The 24,307-nt window shown below is 42.8% G+C and overlaps 2 protein-coding genes across 4 annotated transcripts; both read right to left on the bottom strand.

Annotated features, from left to right (window-relative positions):
* Positions 1–798: 798 nt before the first annotated feature.
* Positions 799–16,270, bottom strand: LOC307039849 (G-protein coupled receptor 22-like). The gene is made up of 3 exons (XM_079682279.1): positions 16,148–16,270; positions 4,445–6,020; positions 799–913 (listed from the first exon to the last, which is right to left on the bottom strand). Exons 2-3 carry the CDS (start codon positions 5,904–5,906, stop codon positions 873–875), a joined length of 1,503 nt encoding a protein of 500 aa, XP_079538405.1. The 5' UTR covers positions 5,907–6,020; positions 16,148–16,270; the 3' UTR covers positions 799–872.
* Positions 16,271–18,387: 2,117 nt separating this feature from the next.
* LOC307039854 (lipid transferase CIDEC-like) lies at positions 18,388–23,281 on the bottom strand. 3 transcript variants are annotated; one of them, XM_079682284.1, is made up of 6 exons: positions 23,154–23,281; positions 22,548–22,616; positions 22,308–22,461; positions 21,405–21,554; positions 20,634–20,824; positions 18,388–19,943 (listed from the first exon to the last, which is right to left on the bottom strand). In XM_079682284.1, exons 2-6 carry the CDS (start codon positions 22,598–22,600, stop codon positions 19,754–19,756), a joined length of 738 nt encoding a protein of 245 aa, XP_079538410.1. In that variant the 5' UTR covers positions 22,601–22,616; positions 23,154–23,281; the 3' UTR covers positions 18,388–19,753. The 3 variants fall into 3 exon arrangements, with proteins under 3 accessions (XP_079538410.1, XP_079538412.1, XP_079538411.1); XM_079682286.1 differs by having other exon boundaries at positions 23,068–23,197; XM_079682285.1 differs by having other exon boundaries at positions 23,052–23,193.
* Between the last annotated feature and the right edge of the window lie 1,026 nt (positions 23,282–24,307).

Genomic DNA, 24,307 nt, shown 5'->3' with positions numbered 1-24,307 from the left:
ACACATCTGTTGATATCAACTTGCATGTTTTTGTGAAAAGCACCCTGCCGAAACCAGGGAACGAATCAGGGACCTTTAGATCTTCAGTCTAACGGTCTCCCAACTGAGCTATTTCGGCCTAGTGCACAGTGAAATTACCTGATTAGAAGACGATCAAGTTTTTTCTTTATTATAACACTTTAAACATTTTTGCTATATTGAAATGCAACAAATCACCCAGAACTGGAAGCAGCGGCCTGATTGTTCTCGCTAGTTTTACAGTAAGTGCTGCTGGATTGCTTTGCCCTGCAGGCTTCATCCCACATGAATGACCTTCTTTTTCCCATACTGCAGAGGTCTGTATCGCCTCCTTCCCACGCAACACAAAGCCCACGCAAAGTTTTGAAACAGCATGCTGGTAGCTTTTTAAACTAATGCGTACAGTAGGCAATAACTCAGAGGGAGGAACATGACATGAACACTGCCAGGTAGCGGGGTTGATCCGTGCCTACTGAGGGCACACTGAACATGGAGGCACCCACTTGATGCAGTAAAGGATGTCTTCTCATCACAAAGCCACAGTGACATTTTCAACATTGCTAACACTAATATAATACACACAAATGCACCACCTACTCACCATATTCAATATTGTTGTTCTGATTGTGAGCTATTATCATGCAACACCACAAATCACTGACCACATCAAATGCTAAGCAAGAGTGTGTATGTTTTGCAACAATGTACGCTTGTGTCCACGAGGACCTTATGTTCTCCGGCTCAGCAGTATTTCACTGTGTGTGTCCCCTCTGGCACATGGGGAATAATCATGGGAGATGTATGGACACACTTTGTCTTCATGCTGCTCCCCTCACAGCAGGTTCCCTTGTGAGTTAAAGTCTTGCTATCATCACAGCTTCATCCGAGACCAGGGCTAAAAGACAGGAATATTGTATAGTATGTTATGCTTTACATAACCCTTATATGGGAAATCATATATAGATATTTTAGAAAAGTGATAAGTGATTGATATGTTCTACATTACACCCGTATTACACCCTTATTATACCAATAGCCGCTTTCCCACCAAGTACTTTGCCATACTTAGTGCCGGCACTTAGTACCCCAGGGCATTAAGTAGGCCTACCAATCGCGTTCACACCGGAATAAGTTCCCTGAGGGAAGATTACGAAAATGGGCCGCTGACGTCACTTGGTCTTCTTCTTTGGGTTTATACTGCCACCCGAAGTCCCCGGCCGGAAGTCGCCGGAGTTGGGGACTGGCTTCAGTAGAAGCTGCTGGGACTCCCAGATCGCCAGAACGCCGACACCTCCTCATCACTCCACCGTTCCCATGTTTTTTTTTGTGTTGCCATAAAGATATTCTCTCTCCGTTGATGCGCGGGGCTAATGCTAATGCTAATAATGCTAATGCCCGCAAATACAATGGCAGCTTCAAAAAACTTTTCAGAGTTTTACGAGGCGTGGTTTGCAATTCGCCCAGCCAATAGAAATTGGTATTTGTTTCTCCCCAGGATAGTACCACCTCTCTAGCAGGGGTAGGGGTAAAAGTTCCCGGCACTAAGTACTCTTTTACCTCATTCACACCAACGGTGTTTCAGGGCCGGTTCGGAGCTGGAGCTTGAAAAGCACCGGGTTTTCCTCTTCACACCGCAGCGGAGCAGCCTCTTAGCTCCGGAATCCGGTTCATTTCGAGCACCAAATAATTGTCCAGCTAGAGCAAAAGCACCGCATACATCACGCTTACGTCGAAGCGGGGGCAGGGGCAGGGTCAGGGGCGGGATCAACTCCTGAACAACAACAAAAAGCCCGCGTTTTATCCAGTTTGTACACAACGATAGAGAAACTTAACAAGCAGCAGTGGTCCACTGAAGAGACCAGCTACCTACTGGGAATCTGGCCTTCTGAAGAGGTACAGAGGAAGCTGGAGCACAATCGGCCATTGTTGTTGTTGTTGTTGGTGTCAGCTGTGAGGGGTTTCCGCACGGTTTGTCTTTATGAAGCAGGCACGCAAACGGTTACGTCATGACGCAAACGATGACGCAATGACGCAGTACCAGTCGGACTCTGGGCAGTGTGAAAAGAGCCGGAGCTAAACCGAAGAACCGGTTCTGAACCTGAAAAGCTCTAGCACGGAGCTTGAACCGGAGTTGCGTTGGTGTGAATGAGGTATTTTTGGTGTGAACGGGACATAAGGGGTACTAACGGAACTAAACGGGAAAAGTACAGGGAAAAGTACTGCAGTGTGAACGCGCCTAATGTTGCACCATTATTACACCCGTATTACACCCTTATTATATCAATGTTGCACCATTATTACACCCAAATTACACTGTTATTTCACCCATATTACACTGTACTTAAATACACATTGCACCAATGTCCCACCAATACTACACCCATTTTACACATGGACACATCCTTTGAAATTAGTGTATCTTCCAGGATACAGAACCCATTAAGGGTTAAAAGATAAGTATAGCAGTATCCGGTATTTCACATTTATTGATACAATTCAACATGGCATGGTATACATTCACATAAAAACAACACCATGAAGAAAACATATAAATATAGCATATTCTTGGTTTACATACAGTATAATATTCATCTTTTTCATGTGTTTACATTCAAGAACACATCAATCGTTTCTGTGTGTGTGAGAGGAATCACATGGTCTCTGAAATTAGCCCCAGTGTGAGTAAAGCATTAGAGCACACGCGCAGTCAGGCAGAATAAAGTCAACAATAAGCGCTCGTCTTATTAGCGATCCCTCAATCTGCAGGGACAGTTTCTCTCTCTTGTGTTTGCTGAGGCTGACCCACTGACCCGCTGGAGTGCATGTTTGGATGACCTCTAAATCGAGAAAAGTCTATACAGACTTGTACAGACGAAGTGACTTGCACTGTATATTTCACATTAAGTATATTTGTATCTGTTCAATATTTACAAAATGTACATAAATGCTATTACAAAAGAGATCGGCACGCTTTTAACATGCCAAAACCCCAAATGAAAGCATAGAGACACCCTAAATGTAATACCACAGACCTGCAATGAGTGATTGTGCAGATCTTGGTTGGGTTTGATGAACATGGGTTTATTTTTAAGTTTGGTTCATCTTCTGGAATGCATTTTAATGAAAGGTTTTCCTGTTATTGTGTCAGTAACCTTTCCATTTTACAGTGTCCAACTAGCTACTTCATAATTATGTCAACATTCATAAATCAGAAAACTAGACTTTGTACTATTTAAATGACTTGTTAGACCGGTTGGGAATAAAGCTTATTTAAATGTTATTGAGTTTTAAAAGATGTTTGATGGCACTGTCATGTATCTATGCTTAATATGAAGTAACATTCATCAGCTGAATAGCTTAGCGTACCATTAGGAGTTGAAAACTGGGAGAATAACGAGTCTGGCTCTGTGTGAAGTCTAAACAGAGGACATTAGTTTATTTGGACGGAGCCAAACTAGCTGTTTCCTGTCTTTCTGAGAAACTAAGCTACTCGACTGTTGCCTTTAGCTTCCTATTGACTGTACACAAAGGAGATCAATCTTCCTTATCTAATTCTCTCTTGAAAAAAAAGAAGCCAATAAGCCTTTCTCCCAAAATATCATGACGTCAATGAATGTGCTTATTGTGTCCAGGCTGCATATGCAAAACACCAATCAAGACATTACACCATTTCATAACAAATTGGGACCAACAGAGTTGCATTTATAAGAAAAAGCATTGCAGGGTTTCATGTAAACACTGTAATAAGTACTTAGGCTAAAATAAAACAGCAGGTAATATGTTAGCCTCCAATTGTTCTCTAACCTTATCCCCTCCTAAACGCTGATTCATTTACATATCATCAACTATCAATGTGCCTTGCCTGTAAATGTATAAGTTCCCCCTTTGTTCTGGAAAACATGATACCCTCAGAGCAAAACTAAGACAACCAAGATAAATACATTCAAAGAGTTTGTCGAATATTTATTTTTTGTGTAGTGTATCAACATTTTTTAAAAGCTGCCTCGGAGCATCTGAGTGGGCGGCAGATAAGATCATCTGCAGGCTAAACTCATTCTTTGGAGCTGTTGGATGAACACCATAATCTGTCATACAACTCTATATGTAAACAGACTTCACTTTTTGATTATTGTTGTGTAAAATATATACATTTGTATGCTTTTGTTGTAGATGTATTCAGCTGCAGAGGCTGTGCACCACTGCTGCCTGATGTGAATGTTAGCTTTGTTTAGCTTGTTGCTGCAGCTGCTGGTGGTGGTAACGTTAAGACATTTCCCAGAGGTGGAAATGTGTTTTTCACGTTTCTTACACTGGCTTCACACACCAGTGAATTTCATAATGGAGCGCACCTGTGACTCTATTGTGTTTTTGTTTTTTTAATAAATGTGTCAGTCTCACAGGACCTCAGCCAGGCAGCGGTCAGTACCTTTGCTTGCTTCCAGCTGCACCTTCCTGCTGGTTTTCCTGTTCTCCACCCAGGAGTTGTGTATGATGGTGCTCCCCGGGGAAGGGTCCACCTGGAGCAGAGACACCACCCTCTTCTTAACCTTCGCACGGAGCACCCGGCGCAGCTTCTGCCGGGTGAAGGCGTAGAGCAGAGGGTGGGAGACGGTGGTGCCGTACGCCAGGGCTAAGAACCAGAGGCGCAGGCTGACCAGGGCGTCACTGGGGCCGATGCCCAGGATGAGGAGGTTGGTAATAGAGAGGGGGGCCCAGCAGCCTAGAAAGGTGGTGATAATGATGAGGGACATCCTGAACACCCGCCTCTGCCGCTCTCTCCGGTCCCGGTGTCTCCGCACGGCCCTCCTCAGGGCAATGATGGCCGACACTGAGGCCTGGACGCCCAGGGAGGAGGGCATGGCCGTGGCTGCCCCCGTGTCCGTGGTGACGAGCGGGGCGGAGGACACGGCCGGGGGGGAGGTGGCTGTGGGGGTGGGGGAAGGTGAAGGGATGAGTGGCGGGTGGCTGAGCTGTTTGGTGCAATCTGTGGTGCATTGCTCCCCTCCTACCTCCCCTCCGTCCCTCATTCTGAGTCCCACCCTCCTTTTGTTCTGTCTCTGCTGGGTCCCCCTGAACCGCTGGCCCTTCTTCATGTGGGAGCCGATGCGGATGTTTAAAGCCCTCAGTATCCTGGAGTAGGTGAACAGCATGACTGCCACCGTGGTGAAGAAGATGGGCACCTGCAGGATCAGATGGTAATACATACCCAGGCCTGTGTTGAAGCCCTGCCCGCCAACACACAGCAGAGTCTGGTTACGCCACGACGGCACCACGACGGCACCATGTGACGACAACGGGAAAGGCGTCACCTGCTCCTCTTCTCCACTGGACCACTGCACCTCCAAGAACGGGATAAAAAACACCGCCACCGAGGTGACCCAAACAGCCGTCAGGAGCAGCGTGGCCCTCCGGGGGGTCAGCAGCCTGTTGGCCGGCCGCACTGAGATGTCGTATCTGTCCAAACTGATGACAAGGATGTTGATGGCCGTGGCTATGCTGGCGAAGGTGACGCAGGCCTCGTGGAAGCAGCAGATCAGGGCCATGTTGGGTCCGGGAGGCAGCAGCACCACCACCAGGGTGAGGGGCAAACACAGCACACACACAGCTACGTCCAGCACGTGCAGGTTCACCGTCACCATGTTGCTCACGGAGTCCACTAGATTGGATTGGGAGCAGTAGAGCACCAGCACAGTCAGGTTGCTGCTGAAACCCAACACCAGCTCCAGCATGAGGAAGCCAGTTAGCGACACCTGGAAGCCCAGTGAGTATGGGGTGTACCAGGAGGCCGGTGGTACACCGTCTTGCTCTTGAAGGAGTCCCATTCCCTCCAGGCCATCCAACGTCCCAGCCCAGTCAGTGGTGGAGGGGGTGTAGCTGTCAGTCTCCATAATGACCTCTCAGCCCTTATATATTGTATCTGTCACACCGCTGATGAGCTCCCATGATGCACCAGGCTGAGCCTCCATGATGCATGAGGAGAGAATAACAGCTCAGTGACAGCGCTGGGGAGACAGGAACACAAAACAGACAGATGAGAAATGGACTGTGGCGGAGTAAATCAAACACACACATTTTCTTCCTCATGGCATGTCAGACATCTCAACATTACTCGGGATGGAAAAGTCAAAGCCAGGATCATAACCAGTGTTGGCGAAAAAGAAGAACATAACTCTGCTATTGCTTTCTGTCTATCTGTCTATTTCTAGGTTGAACAGGTGCTGCATTATGCATCATCCAGCCTTCAATCTGCCTCCAATCAGTATCTGTGATTACCAGTTTGGCTTCTGAGACCTGGAACAAGCTGTCAGCACCAGAGACCGCCACACAGCAGGGTAATGATTTCATCTGGATCTCAGGAGCAGGCATTTGAGTTAGATAAGTATTTAGATCAATAAACTGCCCTCTCTTAGTTAGATTAGTATAAATAAGACATTAGTTACAAACATTTGGTTATGATAACTAGGGAAATTATTGCTCTGCGTTTTTGGATGTCGTCAGTGTTTGGTTTAGCTTAGCGTAAAGATGATGCAAGGAAAAAAGCTAGCTTGGCTCTGTCAACATTTTACAAAATAGATTACGCTCATTTACTAACATATCGCTAATATGGCTGAAGACACACAAGAAAGGGGAAGAGAGAGGTTTAGTGTTATTTTAAGGTTTTTGTAGGAACGGAGGATAGATAGATATATGTTAGATATAGCCTATGGCCTTGGTAGGGTATGGGTGAGGTCAGTATTTGGTCAGCCACTATTAGTAATATTTCTTTTAAAATTGAAATTGCAGGTGAATTTCCCAGAAAATCTGATATTTAACAGCTTAAGAAATACTTAAATGTTGTTTTTGTCGGTTGTTAAAGCTTAATATGGGACGAAGGTTCACTGTTTTGAATTCTGTAGAAGTTTTCCTATGGCTGTTATACACAGCCTGTAAGCACTGATATGAGACAGTATCTCACTGTTGTATTGACAACCGCAAGATTACAGGTAGGGTACGAAACAAAGCTGATTACAGGGCGCTGGACACTGATTGCACCTGTGGGAAATCAATTCAGCTTCCTTTCCTTAAAATCGTCAGAGTTAGAAAAAAACAAAAACGTAGAACACATTTGGTGAAGACCGTACAAGTCAAAAGAAAAAGCAGAAGAACAACAAACACAACCAAACGTCAACTGCAAGAAACGATTTTGGATTGAGCGATCGACTTGTTTCCAAGGCAACCCCACTACAAGAGTGGGGGTTAATGAGGGCACAGGTGTCAAACTATTGAAGAGTGGGACTTCTTAGGTGACGCCATGCGGTTGACAGAAAAATAAAGTTACTCTGTCTACTACAAAACATTCACACAGAAAAGACTAAAAGAAATCCACACACTGTTGACCCTGGGCGTCAAGAGCAGAATGGAGGAGAAAATAGGAATCCCCGTAGCAAAGTAATAAAATCACCTCTAAGACTTCCACTGCACACTTTCTGACTGCTGTTTTAAAGGTTTCGATCTATAAAGGGACATCTCATGGGAACGTAAGGAGAAACGAAAGAAGGGATAATGGTGAAGTAAACAGCAAGAGAGGAATTGACAGTGTGTGTGCAGCGCTGCAGCCACTTTGCTGGGCTCATGCTGGAGGTTTCCAGCTGCTCCGTTCGTGAGCAGACTGTCTGATTGCCACCAGAGGCTGGAATTGGGAAGATAAGGGGGCAAGGGTTGGGTTTGGAAATGGAAATGTAGAGTAGTGAATTCTTGTTTAAAAAAGGGCATGCATCAGATGGAAAAAGGAAATCTGAAATGCCTGCTTGAAAGCTGAGACTGATTACAGAAAGGGGAAGGAAGTAGAAAAGAAGCCAGCAGCAGCAGCAGCAGCGGTAAACAAGAGGTCCCAGGGTGCAGAGGTGGCAGCTTCTTTTCCACTCTAAACCCTTACATCACCATAACTACTTCTGGTTTCCTAGTTGCCTCAGGTGCCCAACTGGCTGCCTATGTCCCCGAAGACCTGAACTCATGATTGCCTGAGTGAAAAGCACGATGGCTGCACGGGTTGGATGCTCAGCACAGGAAAAAGCAATTTGTTCGTAGTACAGCACAGTGACTGATATCTATATGATACACAGGTTTGCCTGTATCATACCAACTTTTTTACTTAAAATGATTTCGTTATATATTCTTTCCGTATGTGCCCCTGTTAAATCTATCTGAAGAAAACGTTGAAAAGGACATTGATGGGAAGCAGAGGTGTGAACAATTAATTGCTATGACACTGTTCGACCCAGAGCGCCTCACGCCTGACCCTGGAGAGAACTGTGTTGTTTCACACTGTTCTTTAGCCACAAGTTGCTATGTATTAGTTATTTCTTAATTTTAAAACAACTTGAAACCTTGTCAGAAAGCAGCTACACCACTCCTGGTAATGAGCTGTGAGCAAGAGGTGTGCAAGTGTGAAACCAGGTGCCTTTTCCTAAGATGGCGTCCTAATTATGTTGAGGAAGATGCTCCTCAGGGAGTGCTCCAGGTGACTGTGTGAACATTTTCCAGCTTTCCAAATGGCAATAATCTCACTTAGACCCTTTCTGAGAAGCAGCGAAAGGTCAAATCAAGGAGATTGCCTTTAATCAGCGGTCGCCCTGTTGCAGCAACACCTTTTCCACATTCGATGGTAATGAGGTTGAATGTGAGCGCAATGACACATCTTCATAGAAACCTGAACATCGATGGCCTGTTGCAAAAAGTCTCTTCATTTAACATTTTCCTTCGAAAGGCAAGGTCAATCATCCTTAACAACATCTTAAAGAAAAACTTGGAGAAAATGTACCATAGTTACATTTCTTCGAAGAAGCATACATGTATAGCCAGGATTTTTCTAAACGAGGAGAACAATTCTCTTCCAGCATGAACACTAAACGAAGCTCTGCCCAATGTGTTCTTGGCGTAAGGGCAACATTTATACTTTGCTCCAGCCTCCATGTAATTGCAATATGATGCAAATAAAGGCCAAATTACCCTCAGCTCCAACTTTTTATGGCGTTTTGTGGCCTTAACAGGGCTTTATTCTGCTTATGTTATCTGATTCTGTTTCATATTTGTATTTTACGCCTCTACTGTGACATGTCTCCATGCTTTAATGTTCAAAAAGGACTTTATTTTTCTCATACTGCCTGTGCTGCAGCACCTCTTTTCACCCACCAGAGCCCAGTCTGCTCTGATTGGTTAGCTGGCCGGCTCTGTTGTGATTGGCCAACCGCTTGGAGATGTCCCGGAGCGTTGATCAGTAGAAGCCAAGTGTAACACAGTGATGTCACTAGGTTGTTGAAGTAAAGAAAGGAGTCCAATGGAGGCGTTTCAGTGTGATTACCTTTTGCACATTTTATTGTTTGATATCACACTGATGTTGTTCTTCGTCTTATCTCGCTACAGTTGATGCTTGATATTTTCAGTGCAAAATGCCACACATTGTACACATTACTATGCAAAATAGTCAAAGATATTCATATTCAAAATCTGCACAGCACTTGCCATTACCTCTGAGTCCTGATCCCTAATCCTTTGATTTAGATTCAGTGTATCTGTGCTTTGTTTGATCTCACTTCAGCTCTATGTTATGAAAAAACGTACAATGTCTGTATATGTTGTATGTAACCGGTTTATGGATGCTTCATTGACGTCAGTGTTCTTCAGGATTAACAAGTTGAACACTTAAGCTATTCAGGGATTCAAAGCGAAATTGTAGAAATGTGGTCTTGCTAACAAACTTACATAAAATGTTTGTTGGTGTGTGTTGCTTCACCAATGTTTAACAACCATGATGTTTCTACCCAGATCTAAGTGATGCACTACAATCTTTTCCCCTTCAGTGTAGGAAGCCAGATTTAGGTGACAAGAGACTTCACAACATATATTATTGAGCAGCTAAAGCCCCATCATCATCGGCAGCACAAAGATTAAGAGGCAGGGAAGATAATCTTACTATTCCTGTGAGACGCGCTGATGTAACAGGTTGTCAAAATCAGAGTGACGAGAAAGGAATGCATAAGACATATCAAAGTAGAGGCACAAAATACACATATGAACCTTAAATCTAACATAATAGATCCCCTTTAAATAAAGTCAAGCAACAAGTGCTGTCTCTGAGTCCCTCACAGTCTTTCAGTCCCGCCTCAAAACACATCTTTTCAACTCTGCCTACTCATAAGCCCCCCTCCTCTCAATCAATTTCCTCTTGACTGCCTTTTTATTTATTTTACTATACTTACTTGTTTGCCTGTCCTTGTTTGTCTACCCTCCCTCATATTGTAAAGCGTCTTTGAGTCGTGAAAAGCGCTATATAAATAAAATGCATTATTATTATTATTATTATATTTGTATATTTTAACCGAGTGCTAACATTATGAGATAAAAATGACGTAATGAAATAAAAAGCATGACTTAAAAGACTTAAAATCATGCTAGCAGATCTGTGAAACTTGACTTCAAATCATGACTTGGTATGGTACTTAAAGTACATTTTAATTTGAATATGTTGTGCTTTTACTAAAGTAAGCAATTTTGATGCAGGATTTTGATTTGCAACAGAGTATTAAGGTGGTTTTGTTACGTTTACTCTAGTAAAACATTTCAGTGTTTTCTTGCCTACCGAACCTTTATCATTAAGATATCAACATATTTCACTTCACCTAACAGATGGTTATTCACATATTAGCATCGCAGGTTATAGCAGTTTGAAGTAAATCAGTTTTTCTTCATTACTGTACGTAAGATGCAAAGTTATTCTGCAAAAATCTAATTACACCATCAACTGAACCGGGGGAAGCTCTGGAGAAAGTATTTTGTTTCTGTCCTGTACTGTTGTTGATGTGAGAGTCAAAACACAGTGCGGAGGAAAGAGCCGGTGATCAGGCCCGCCGTTTACTGATCATATTTCATTTGAGCTAACATGAGATGACACAGTAATCCCATCACAAGAAACCCCAGGTGGTCTTTGCAATGATTTTTTAAAAGTTTGGAAAAAAGACAACATCTGTCTGTCAGAGTCTGTGCCAAAAAGGCAGCTTCAATCACTCGCCATGACAACGTTTAGTGAAAAATGTTTGTCTTCTTCGATTAAGCTGAACCGAACAAAGACTGGCACAGCGGTGAATTTATCAGGACATACCGAGGAGGAAACAAGAAAAGAAAGACAGCATTCCAGCCTGAGAGTCTGCCGCGTGAAGGGGACCGCGGGTAATGACAAAACGGAAAAACTGGAGCGCACACAGAAAGTATACTGTACCCTGCAATAAACTCCCACCAGCATGTGTGTGTGTGTGTGTGTGGTGTGTGTGTGTGTGTGTGGTGTGTGTGTGTGTGTGTGTGTGTGTGTGTGTGTGTGTGTGTGTGTGCGTGCGTGCGTGCGTGCGTGCGTGCGTGCGTGCGTGCGTGCGTGCGTGCGTGCGTGCGTGCGTGCGTGCGTGCACTGGTGTAAAAGACTCCCTATTGGGACATCAAACCGTTATTTGAGCACTCTCTCCATGATGGAGACAAAAGGTCAAGTCAGAGCAAAACACTCGCACACCACAGCTCGTCCTCAGCACAGCTGGCCTCGGAGAGCAACACACACACACACACACACACACACACACACACACACACACACACACACACACACACACACACACACACACACACACACACACACACACACACACACACACACACACACACACACACATACAGACACACATTGATATTAGTACATTTGTGCACAAATCCACACACAGAGTTGTAGAACATGACACCTGCTGAGCCAAAGTGGTTTTGTGGCTGTAGATGAATACAGAGAGCACCAAAGTTATATCTGGAGCAGCACTGCAGTGTAGGGCTGTAACTGCTAGCGATTATTTAACTTATTACAAGTTAAATTTAGAATTCCCCACTGGGTATGACGTCCAGCTGGCTTTCCGGCTTTAGTACGCCAACCCTCTTGAGGCTTGACCTTCAGATGTGAGGACGAATACCATTATGTTTACCATTTTCAAGAGTATCTTAGTGGATGAAACGTTCTAAATAAATTGTTGTATACAGCCAATAGGTCCACTTCATGCATGTACATAACTACACTCTGTGAAACCCTCCTGGGAAAACATCATATTTACAAACCATAGACTGACTGCAATTATATAGCGCTGTTCCAGTCTATGGGCCACCTGCTCAGGGAAACTAACTTTCACACACATTCACACACAATGCTCTAGGAAGCAATTTGGGGTAGAGTATGAACTCTTATACTTCCCAGAAGCATCTCTCATCCGTTATAACTAAATGTGTCCATGTTTTTGGCATGCTTTCTAATGGTGCTATCTGCAAAATATCTCCACTAAATAAATCCATTCTTGACTTTATAACCCTGTGGTGAACACGAGTTGAGTGTGTTTCTGCTCTTAAATCAGACTGAATTTAACCAGTGTTTCCAAGTATCTTTGAATGTGAAGCAACTGTGTCCGGGCAGGTGTACAGCTCCGAGGCAAAGAGTGTGAAGCTGTTTGTATAAGCAGTTCTCAAAACACTGCGAACAGCGATATCACAGGTCAAACATTTGTAGTGTCTGAATGGGCACGTTTCAAACACGCACTGCAACAGTTGCAATAAATAGTAAAAAGTGTTAAGCAGTTGTGTCCACAATCTGTGCGAGATGCCTATCACACTGTAATTTCTGGAGGTTTTCTTTTTCATGTGGCTTAATTCAATCCGAATTAAGGCAGGTGATGGACGACCATGGTTATAAAGAAATACCTCGAGGGAATTAGAGGTAATGTTAGCAAGTTAAGCTAATTAGCTTCCACTTTTCTTTAATGGACTAAGAACACAAAGGGTCCACCCAATGTTTAATGTCGTAAAGGGACAGATGTCTTAAATTGCTAATGGTTGGTACTGCACCACAAAAGTCGAACCATCTCCTAGAACTTGCCTTCAGATGTCAGTAGGCCGCTGCTATTGGAGTCATTGAGAGGTTTGAGGATGCCGTTTCCGCAAATGTCCAACTCTGGATTTAACTTGGAATTTTTCACTTCAAATTGGAAAAGATTGCACAAGCTGCAGTACAATTAGACTTACTTACTTGAACAGTGAGGAAAATACACATTTCAGTTGAATTCTAACTGCTTATGACCTCTAAAATATTCAAATGTGAAATGAAAGAAGAAGTTCTAAACAACACACATGCATGTCCCATGATCTACACACAAACAAATATCGCTCCTGGACACTCTTAACAATCACTACTGTGTTAACATCACAGCAAGGGCAACGGTCAGGGGTCTGCTTCATTCTGATTGGTTTATTGACCCCTCCATTAAGGGGGTTGACAGCCATCAATTGTTTCTGTTGTTAAAGCTGCATCTATACTTTCTATACAGAAATCCATTTTCATTTCAGTCTTCGTGGTAAAAAATTTGTCTGAGAAGGAGGAGTGAAATCAAAAACATCTGTTTCTTAAAGGTATGGTAGGTAAGAATGGAGAAACCAGCTCGAGTGCGCTAGAATGTGAAAGTACGCAGCCGAAAAAAATCTGCCCCTTCCTTCAGACTTTCTTACAGAGCCCCTCCTCCAACAAAAACGGACGCACACATGACCAATGAGGGCACGAGATAAGTTTGTGCACAGATGGAAGGCTGACAGGCAGGTAGGCCATCCAGTTATTTTAGTCGGGCCGGCTCAGATGATTGGTCGTGCTTTTTACAGCGCTACGGCTTCCACAGATGACACTTTTTTTATGTAATTATTGTCAAAGCATTTAATATATTCATTGCTATCGGGATGTTAAGAGCAAGTATTTAAAGTGTCTCTTAAAGCAACTGCTGGGGAGAACTAAGAGTGAACAGTGGCCATTTCGGCCACTGACCAGACTACACTACAAATCCATTATTCAGGTGTCTGTCCAAAAAACAGGCAATTCAGGTTTGAGCAAAGAATCGGCTCTCACTGAGGACCTTTCTGTTGTCCTGTTCACTAAATTATTTATCACTGAGCTGAAATATGGCCCTGATATAGCCAGCCATTGAAAAACATAAGCTTGGGGAAGAAGCAGCAAACAAAGGAAGAGTGGTTGGAAAAAGAAGAAATAGAGACAAGATAAAGGTGTGTGTTGTTAACAGACGGATGACAGATGCTGAACAGAAGACCTCTTGGGGAAAAATGATGAGGTTACTTAACAGCAGAAGGAGGCAATTAGAAGACGATTTATCCATGTGTGTGAGCTGGCGACAGAGAAGGGATGATGATGTGTTGATACAAAGGCAGAATGTCTTCAGCAGGATTTGTTTTACCTCCTTTATGTTCCCAATCAAAGTGTCGGCGGTAGAACACGGGGACGGCGTGGCGGAGAAACGCAGCTCAGGCCCAAACGCTTTCATCAAGATGTCTCTTTCTCTTTGCTTTCTTCCACCTCCACACTGTTGCACCCAGCCCCTCCCTTCTCCGTTATACTCCTCGTCACGCCTGCTGTGTCTTACTGCATTTAGTTTCACTTTTATAGTCATTATCTGTCCCTCTATACATCTCTCTTTGTTTTGTTCTTTGTCGTTTACACTGTTGTTTGTGAAAAACAGCCGAGAGAGAAACGGCATGATCCAGCATGGACAATATGAGAGAATAAGTCTGAGTTGTTTGATTCTCAGAAGGCAGATTCCACCTCTGCAATGCTGAGCAAGTATTATCCCACGAATACTGTTCGCTTTACTTGCCTGACAAACAACAAATGAAATCAATTAAAAACTAAAACTATGCATGAGTTATGATTCATTGTGGATGTAATACATGTTCTTGATTTGGTGTGAAAAATGCTCTAGTCCAAAATGTTCACCATTGCTAAAGATCAAAGGAGATGACGATAAACGGCATTTGCTATGATCTGTTTTTGCCGACCAACATTCAAAAGCCAAACAAGTAATAAAAATAACAACCACAGGAGACAACAAGGGCATTGCTAATCAAGCAAGACACAAAAACTGAAACCTGATTATGGATGGCAAATTGCCCTAAAAACACTCACAATGCGTTCATTGTGGTAAAATGTCATCACCATATAATCTTGAATATTGCAATATCGCTCATCCTTTATTGATGCAGGGGGGCTTTTTGATATATTTTCTTATTTAAAAATGTTTGCTTAAATCAATATGGATTACGTTTTATTGCCAACTAAGTATTATATAATGATTATAGGGATAGTATGTTGAATTGCAATTATTTTGGCTATGATAATGGTTACAATACATCTGTATTTCGGTCCTAAACCAGATGTTTGTGTTTGATGATTTGTGTCTATGAACTTGTACATTTGGGTAAAATAAGACCTGCAAGAACAACCTGTTCCATATTAAGGTCTAGCCTATACTATTTGTTATTATAGTAAAACATTAATATTAGTTTAAGAGGCCATGTGTTTAGTCTTATCTTGTTTTACTCATTCTGCCACGATGTATTGAGGTGATTTCTCGCCAGGGGGGGTTTAACCATAACTCAGCGTCTAACAGACCGGGTCGGACAGTGATAAAAGACTACGAGAGGTTTTAAGGCATTTATCGGATATTTTAAGGCATGTTTGGCCCCCAGGCTGTGGGCACACACAACAGCAGCTTTGATGAAGCACACAGTGAGCAGGATGGGGAGATGAATCTGCGGTGAAGACTCCCTAAGGAGCGTGGGAGAAATACAGCCTCAGAGCCCGTAACTGTGTCAAGCACCTATACTCCCACATACAGCCCGTGGTTTCTAATAAAACACAGATTACTATGCCAAATCGATATTTCCTGGAGCTCAGGGTGCCAAACAGCACACAGAGCGAGGTTAAATCCATCTCCGGAATAAGTCAACACAGAAAGTTGGAGACAATAGCGCTAACAAGTGGTGTTATTAAGAAATGTGCACGATAAGTGATGGCTTAATTGGATACAAAAATTACGCTGCGTAAAAGTACATCTACGCTGAAAGTTATTGCATGCTTTTATTGAGTCAAATGTTTCAATCATATGTAAGTTATTTGACTGGATAAGGGTTACATGCAAATCGCTAGAATGTCTTTATCAGACAATCTGCTGCACACACAAAAACAGACATGCAGAATAAAATAAAAACACATGAAATTGCTTTAGTAAAAGTGCTCTCTTACCTCTTGTTTCGGAGTCGTGCGCTCAGTGATCCATGTCTGCAGCGTCTCTTCTGTCCTGTGGATGTGCAGCAGCCGAGCACGCGCTCAGCACCACATCCAGCAGCTCCAGCAGATCCAGCAGGGGCCAGCAGGGGGCCACAAACACAGCTGCTCAGTGGGAAGGGCCACTACAGGAGGAGCTCAGGACCCTGTCAGGATGATCACTGACCGACTGGAGGAGGAGGAGGAGGAATCTGGAACGAGTTCATCATATCAGGTCTTGGTCTTTGAACTTTAAAACCCCCACCCTTAACATATTCTGTGATAAATATTAATATTGTTAAAGGCATGTAGAAAACATGTGGAGCTTTGCACAGAGAGCTGCACAAAAAAGAGATGCATTGCCCCAAGTGACGACATTGGAGTCACCTGGATTGAGGCTGAAGACTAGAGGTTTAATGGTTTGGGTTTGAAGACTGCAAGTGTGGGATTTAAATAATCTAGGAGTGGGTGGGTTTATAAATGAGATTACATCTTTATGTATAATCTATGATTTATGCTTGAGCCACATTAGCATAATACATCCTACTGTCTGAAGGTGGGCGAGTTGCTTTATGGGTATCGTAGGAGCCAGGTTCTGAAAAGGGAGAATTCTTGAAATACATTTAAAAATAAAAATAAAGGAAATGATGGTGCAAAAATGTTTCTGATCCCCTTTTTCCTATTGTTTTTATTGTTCAAGGTCAATCTAAGTCAGTGGAGCACTATACAAAGTATAACTGCAGATCATGTGATGGGATCACACGCCAAAGAACATACCAGGACTCAAGGAGCCACTTCCAACCCCTCCAGTCATTTTAGTCGGACCACAGCCATCTTAGAGCTCTAACTTCATTTTGATGCTTTGTCTTAAGTTCCTGCTAAGTGTCTCCAGGAATACAATATCATTTTGTTTTTATGGCAGAATTCATCTTGTGTTTCATTTGCTGGTGGTGTGGACCCTTTTGTTTCCTTTAGGATCAGACGCTGTGACTTCAGAATTTACAGTAAAGCTCATACTGTAGCATTTGATCTGTGTGGGGGGATACTGTGAAGCACAACACATGTAGATCAAAGCACGAGATCTGTCAGACAGCATGCACCTCATGACTCATTCCAGTGCAAACCTAGCAACATCACGTTGGGTTTGCAATGTATGCTATAGTGTTTATGCATTCGTGACATAAGGGGTGCAGTACCAATACAAAAAAATATAATAGTGGAATGTGTTAGTTATTCCCATGCATCATTACATTCAAACAAACATCCACGTCCTACAATGCATCTGCAAACAAACCAACTATTGTTTGCATTGCACATTAACATGAACTTAATCCGAAACTGTGGCCAGATTTATATTTATTCCGGTTATATTATAGAAAAAAAAGAGACAAAAGAAATATAAAACCAGGTTTGAAGCCCACATTCATACTCCAACTGTTGACCTGCTGAATATTAACCTCAGACATGTATCTTCAGGTATTATCAGACAGCCGATTCAGTTCAAAACCCGTCCACCGTTCACATCCAGATAGCAAAAGGGAACGATCTGCCACCAGCTGAAGCCATCATCTCTCTTTTCTCTGGGTATAATGGCTTGTTTCCGTCCCTCGCCCCCTGCAGCTGGTTTCTCTTCCTCTGCTTTTCTGAGGCAGGCTGCAGCTGACAGGACGGTGCAGGCCGGGGGACAATTAGGAGAACGTGGGAGGGACAGCTGGACCTGTTGCCAATTACACAGACTTCAAACAGGAGTCACACACACAAAGCCAGCTAATGGGCTAACTCTGCACATACACTATAGGCCCATTTGTAGACCTACTGTATGTATATTTAAATGGACATTCTGCAAGGGGAAGTTTAAAGAGGTGTGTTTTATAGGATTGTGTGCAAGTTAATGGTCTGCAAAGGCTAAAATCCCAAAGTTCCCTCAAAAGGAAGTTTTCTCTCCAACACCCCCCTGCCTGAAACTCCTCCATTGGACTCCTTGGATTTCTTCCGTATCATAATCACATCCATATGCAAGATTCGCACTTCTATTGGCTAGGGCTACAACACAATGTACGTGATAGGCTAAGGGGCGGCACATCTTTAAGCAATTGAGCAATCACAACAGACCCAGCCAGCTAACCGATCAGAGCAGACTGGGCTCTGGTTTCAGACAGAGGGTGAAAAGAAGTGCTGCAGCCCAGGCAGTGTAAGAGAAATAAAGACCTTTTAGAACATTATCAAATCAAATCAAGTTTTATTTATATAGCACATTTTTCAAACTATTTTGGGTCGAGCCAAAGTGCTGTACATGCAATAAAAACACTTTACTACAATAGCAAACAGAAGACAATAAATTACAACAAAAAAATTAAATCACACACAGGGAAATGTCAGGAGTCGTGCTCCGCTCTGACTAGAAGACCAGAGAGAAGAAGTGAGTCTTTAGTTAGGATTTAAAAACCCCAAGGGTCTGGGCCGACCTCACATGGAGGGGCAGAGTGTTCCAGAGCCTGGGGCCAGCTGCTGCGAAGGCTCGGTGACCTCGGGTTTTGAGCCTGGTCTTGGGCACTATCAGCAGCAGCTGGTCAGCAGACCTTAAGGCTCTGGCTGGGGTGTAGCGATGGAGGAGTTTGGCTATATAGGCCGGATCCAGCCCATTTAGGGCTTTGAAAACAAATAAAAGAAGTTTAAAATCAATTCTGAACCGAATTGGAAGCCAGTGCAGTGAGGCCAGAATTGGGGTGATGTGGTCACGCTTTTTGTGGCCAGTGAGAAGACGAGCAGCTGCGTTCTGAACTAGCTGCAGGCGTCTAATTAAGGCCTGGTCCATACCCACATACAGAGCATTGCATGAGTCCAACCTCAAGGAAACAAAGGCGTTAATAACCCTTTCTAGGTCTTTAAAAGATAAAAACGACTTGGTCTTGGGCAATATTGGTATTTTAAAAAAGCAGGTCTTGACTAAGGTGCTGACCTGCTGATCAAATTTAAAAGTGCTACTGAAGGTCACTCCAAGGTTCATGACAGAGGGGAGGATGTTTTTATTGAGGGAGCCCAGAATATCAACCGGGGACGCTGGAGGTTGGGGTCCAAAAAAGATGACCTCGGTCTTGCTCTCATTGAGGTTGAGGAAATGTTGGCTCAGCCAGGATTTTATCTCTGTCAAGCAGACCATCAACTGCTGTAGTGAGATGACATTTGAATGGAGAGGCAGATAGATCTGTACATCATCGGCGTAGCAATGGAAGGGGATGTTGCGTTTTGTGAGAATTGAACCTAGCATGTAAACATGTCACAGAGGCACAAATATGAACCTGAAAAAGAGCAGAATATGTCCTTTTAAAAACAGTTGTACTTTAAGTTATTCATCACCCTAGGAAAAAGCTACATAAGTGAGTAAACGTGCTTTCTGTCAAATAAAATGTGGTATCAGCGTCTACATAAAGTGCAGAAAAATGTAACAGAGTAAGAAAGTGACAGTGAGACTGATGCAATGTCCGCAAACTGGGACATGAACATGTAGAGATCCCTATCTCATCTGTGACCATCTAAACGGTGTCCTACGTCTCATAGTGGACCATTGTCAGCTTCAGTTCTTCATCAGTTTGTGATCCTCGCCAGCAGCATGCTCTGCAGCTGCCTGATCCGGCTCTCCTGCGGCAGCTCCGGCCTCCTCTCTGCCCGCTCCTCCTCCTCCTCCTCCAGCAGCTGCTGCTCGATGTAGCCGGAGGAGCCCAGCAGGATGTGTCCCGTGGCCTGCATGGTGAAGATGGCCCATCGCAGAGCCTCCCTGGAAGCACAGACACAGAAACAGAGAGTGGGCATGGGTTGAGTAATGGGCCACATAGCCTGGCGAGGGAACGGCTGACAGGAAATACGCACAAACTGAGACGATCTCTTTTGGACACAATCTAATGAAACCATCATCTAAAAAAACAAAGCCCTTATACTGCAAAGTGAGCACAGAAGCCCAATGTTTGCCATGTCTGCAAAATGTAATCCTCTCTGACAGGAAGCTTCGTTCCAAATCTGAAAACCAGCAGATCTCAGCAACGATGACATAACTCCTCCCTAAATTAATCTCTGTAAAATCTAGCCTTTGTTCTTCAGCAATTTGATCTTTTCAACCCCGCCACCCACGCAGGTATACACATTAACATATGAATTTAGACTTGATGTTAGTGGCTGTGTACAGGGAACTGCAACTGGTGGTCATATGTCAGAAAGGATGCTGAAACAAAGGGTCAAGTTAAGCAGGAAAACAATGGGTGGTTGCAAATGTGATAATCTGCTTGGTATTTTATGGATTATCACCTCATTCAAATGAATACATTATCCCCCCCCCTAACATGATTAAACTATTGCTAGTGATCCAAATAGCAGTTCAGTAAAACATAGATATGCTTTGAAGAAAAACAAACACAATTATATAACAGGTCATCACAAAAAGCAGAGATATTTGGATGACTGTTTCACTCACTTCAGCATGTTTTTGGCATTGTGACAGTGCAGGTCGTAGGACAGAGAATAAACACCGTACATGGTTGCTTTCACGTTCAGGCAGCCGATGAAATCCTTGGGGTTGTTTTTGTAGAGGTCAAAAGTCAACTTGACCACATCTCTCCGCTGCTGTGGCCTGAGCTCACTCAGCTGGTCGTTGGAGGGGCTGTTCTGAGGGGCGACAGGGACGGGTCAATAGGGAACAGACAAGTTTTGTTGACGTTATTTCAGACACAGCAGACTGAAGCAGCTCCTGCCGATGATGATGGGATAGGAAAATGACAATGAAGCAAGGTCAATGTGAGGTGACTGGAATAAACAGGTAGCGGGGGATGCAAATAACTGCATTTACATGGAAATGTATTTATTGTCCGTACGCACAATTCAAATTTGATGAAGTCTGATTATTATTCAACCTTAGCTTTGAATTTTCCTCAAAATAATGAATGAAAAAATCTAGTTCGCCCAGTGCACAATAGCTGACGTATCACTCCCCTATTCAGTCGGAAGGGGACAATATTTGCTGATTTAATTTAACTTATTATTCAACGTGTTATTCTCTAGTCTACAGACGTTTTGTGCTTTCCATATTCATGTTAGCTGCATAAAATATATTTATTTCGATCACTACATCAATGAACCCCTGGCATAACCAGCGCTGCACAAAAGATGGAAATGAATTTGTGGAGCATCACACTGAGCAGCTGATCCACAGTGTCCCCCAGTGGTGGGATGTGAAACACCATCATACCGGAGGTGGGGTCCACTTGCATTCCTCCTCCAGCACCATGAGGACGGCGTTTTCAGGCAGCGTCTGGAAGTAGTCCTCTGTGTCCACCCCTGTGCCGTCTTCATCCAGCACCATGGCGCCGACACACGCTACATTCAACGAGTCGCTGACCTGAGCAGAGGTGGAAGAAGTATTTAGAATTGGTGCTAAAAGGAAAATACCAATACTACAAGTCCTGCATTACACTTTACACAGGCAGGAGTTTTTAACATATGATCTGCGCAGTAAGATATTCCCTGTCAGGGTTTTATGAGATGGTTTTGGATTACTTGAAACTGTGGGTGTTTTAAAAGATTTTTGATATGCTGTTGGGTGGTTTCATCTTCAGCAATTATTCATATTTTATAACTTCATCGTATGTTCATAGTGTTGCTGCCCTCTGAGAACCATGTAACTCTAAATGGTTAAACTTTCATTTGTTTCCAAAAAAGACAATGTCTGTTTTCCTGCTTGTCTAAAGAGGGTTTGAAAAAGTTTATTTTCCATTTTATTTATTTTACTGCACATAAATGAACACAAATAATTCAAATGCCCACGTCTTGAGATACATGGTTCTAGCTTGACAGGAAGTGAATGTAAAAGTGTAATCTGAAAACCATTTTAACACAAATTTAAGTTAAAAGAACAATATTTATGAAATATAGTGGACTATAATTATAAAGTTGTATACAATGAAAATACTCTAATTTCTGTAATTTCCTTAGATACAGTACTTGAGTAAAGGAACAGAGATACATTCCTAAGGTGTTAGTTAAACACTCGAAAAAAGTGTTGAACACCAGTTGTAAAATCTGCGGCTTAACACAGAGGCCCCCACTTTTCCTAAAACGATACATCCACGCTATAATATCAAAATGTCCTTACCTTATTAATCAGGTCTTCTAGCGTGTCGGCCATGATGCCCTTCTTCAGGCTGCGGTCGGCATTTGAGACCCTGAAGGGCTTTGGCCGGGGAGCTCGACCCGTCAGGAGCTGCTGAGTCATGGAGGCTCCGGCTGAGAGGCCGGCTGTCACAGAACTGAGAAAAAATAAAGACAAAACCTTATTATTAACTATTACCTGGAGATTTACTATCCTATCCTCGTCATGAAGTAGGGCTCTTACCTGGAGAGGGAAGATGGAGTCGGCAGGGTGAGCATCTTCATGGCGTAATCCATCTGAGATCACCTCCACCTGTGATTGGAGGTAGCATCAGGTTTTAGACTTTGACTGCAGGTTCACTTCGTCACGATCAACATTACTAACAGGCGTCACAGAGGGAGCTAGTAGTGGCTTAAAATGTCAACTGCAGCTTGAGAATATAAACTAGCATATAAAGTAAATGCTGGTACAAGATGAATAATGTATTGCCTAAGTCTCCAAGTGAATATAAGGGCAGCAAGATTTATTTCTGTGGATTATGTTTTTAATTTATCAAGAAAATAATTCAGAAAATGTGTAAAAATGATCACTGTTTTTCTAAAAAGGCAAGATGACATGTTTAAAATGGTTAGTCTATAAATAGATATTCATTTTACTTTCAACGAGGAGTAAAGACAACAGATGTTAACATTTGAGAACCAGAGATTTAAAAATTATCAATTTAACAGATGACAAACTCAAGCTTACATTTTATATAACTCACGTTGTACACACGGTAATGATCTGCTTAAAAGAAACAAAATCCACAACATATAACAAATAATCTCCTTGTTATAGAAATGTCCTGACCGTGTTTGAGTATAATCCTTATAGCGTTCGATGCTGAAGTGCTGACTCCCCCAAAACTCTCCAACACTCTTCTCTTGTTCCTTTTTCTTGCTCCACTTGGTCACTGAACTTTGTGCTATTGACTGTCGCAAGCTTTATTGAGTAATTCTCCATGAACACTCCCACTGATCTTAGCCTATAATAAACTTGGATTCCAGCTTGTTATGGAGGCATGTGGTGCAGTGGGTTGTGAGTTGGTGTTCGGATCACAGGTTCAAACCCCACTGTAGTCAGCATGTCGTTGTGTTCCCTGGGCAAGACACTTCACCCCAAATTGCTCCTGTGGGGATTGCCCACAGTATTGAGTATGTACGTCGCTTTGGATAAAAGCGTCTAACAAGTAACATGTAATGTAATGTTATATTAAACAGTACAAACAGTTACATTAATTGATCCTCTTACAATAACCTTTATCACTTGAACTCATTTCTATTACATTAAAAGTCACCCAGGGTAGAGATCATGTTTGTTTAGTGGCTCTTAAGGAGAACAGGTTTTTACATTAGGACGTTGTGGGCAACATTTTCGTTTCCAACTATATGTTCCAATAAATCAGATTTGAATGGGTCTTTTATTTCTTTATCATTAGTTGTATGGTAAAACTATAAATGGTCGCAAATACAAGAAAAAGCCCTTTGTAAAGGCAGTCCATTCATAATGCTAAAATACATATTATATGTTTAAATTCCCATTATTTCAAAGGGGAACACTGATAGTTTTTTTTAATATATACCTACTCAAACTTCAATTTCTTAAATCACTTTGAGAACAATGTTCACCCTTTGTATGTCATAGTTCACGGAGAATATGTGACATAGGCTAATGTAATCTCTTGGAAATTTCCCAAATTAGGTCATCGTTCATGCGCTATCTTGCACATTGGTGTATGTATCCGGTTATAGAGAGAATGGGTGTAGTTACAGCGTTATCACTTCTTGTTACACAACTAAAGCTACAGGTAGTCACTCTGAGATCATCTGTGTGCACTACAATTAAAACCCAGTGACAGATGTGAACAATGACGCAACAGGAACTCACCAAAGTACAATCTTAAATCTACGCATACTGAGTAGCCTACTGACATAATGGTTAAGCATATTGTTGGCCTACTGGAA

This window comes from Notothenia rossii (assembly GCF_949606895.1).
Source record: "Notothenia rossii genome assembly, chromosome: 5".
Taxonomy (NCBI): domain Eukaryota; kingdom Metazoa; phylum Chordata; class Actinopteri; order Perciformes; family Nototheniidae; genus Notothenia; species Notothenia rossii.
The sequence above is the reverse complement of the archived record's forward strand: the minus strand, read 5'-3'. Positions and strand labels throughout refer to the sequence as shown.

Excerpts from the sequence above, each read along its gene's own strand:
- LOC307039849 (XM_079682279.1), bottom strand. The coding sequence starts at position 5,906 with ATGGAGACTGACAGCTACACCCCCTCCACCACTGACTGGGCTGGGACG. Across the intron at positions 914-4,444 it reads GCAGCTGGAAGCAAGCAAAG|CCCTGGTCTCGGATGAAGCT; the intron begins GTACTGACCGCT and ends CCTGTCTTTTAG.
- LOC307039854 (XM_079682284.1), bottom strand. The coding sequence starts at position 22,600 with ATGGATTACGCCATGAAGATGCTCACCCTGCCGACTCCATCTTCCCTC. Across the intron at positions 22,462-22,547 it reads ACTCCATCTTCCCTCTCCAG|TTCTGTGACAGCCGGCCTCT; the intron begins GTAAGAGCCCTA and ends ATTTTTTCTCAG. Across the intron at positions 21,555-22,307 it reads TAGAAGACCTGATTAATAAG|GTCAGCGACTCGTTGAATGT; the intron begins GTAAGGACATTT and ends ACCTCTGCTCAG.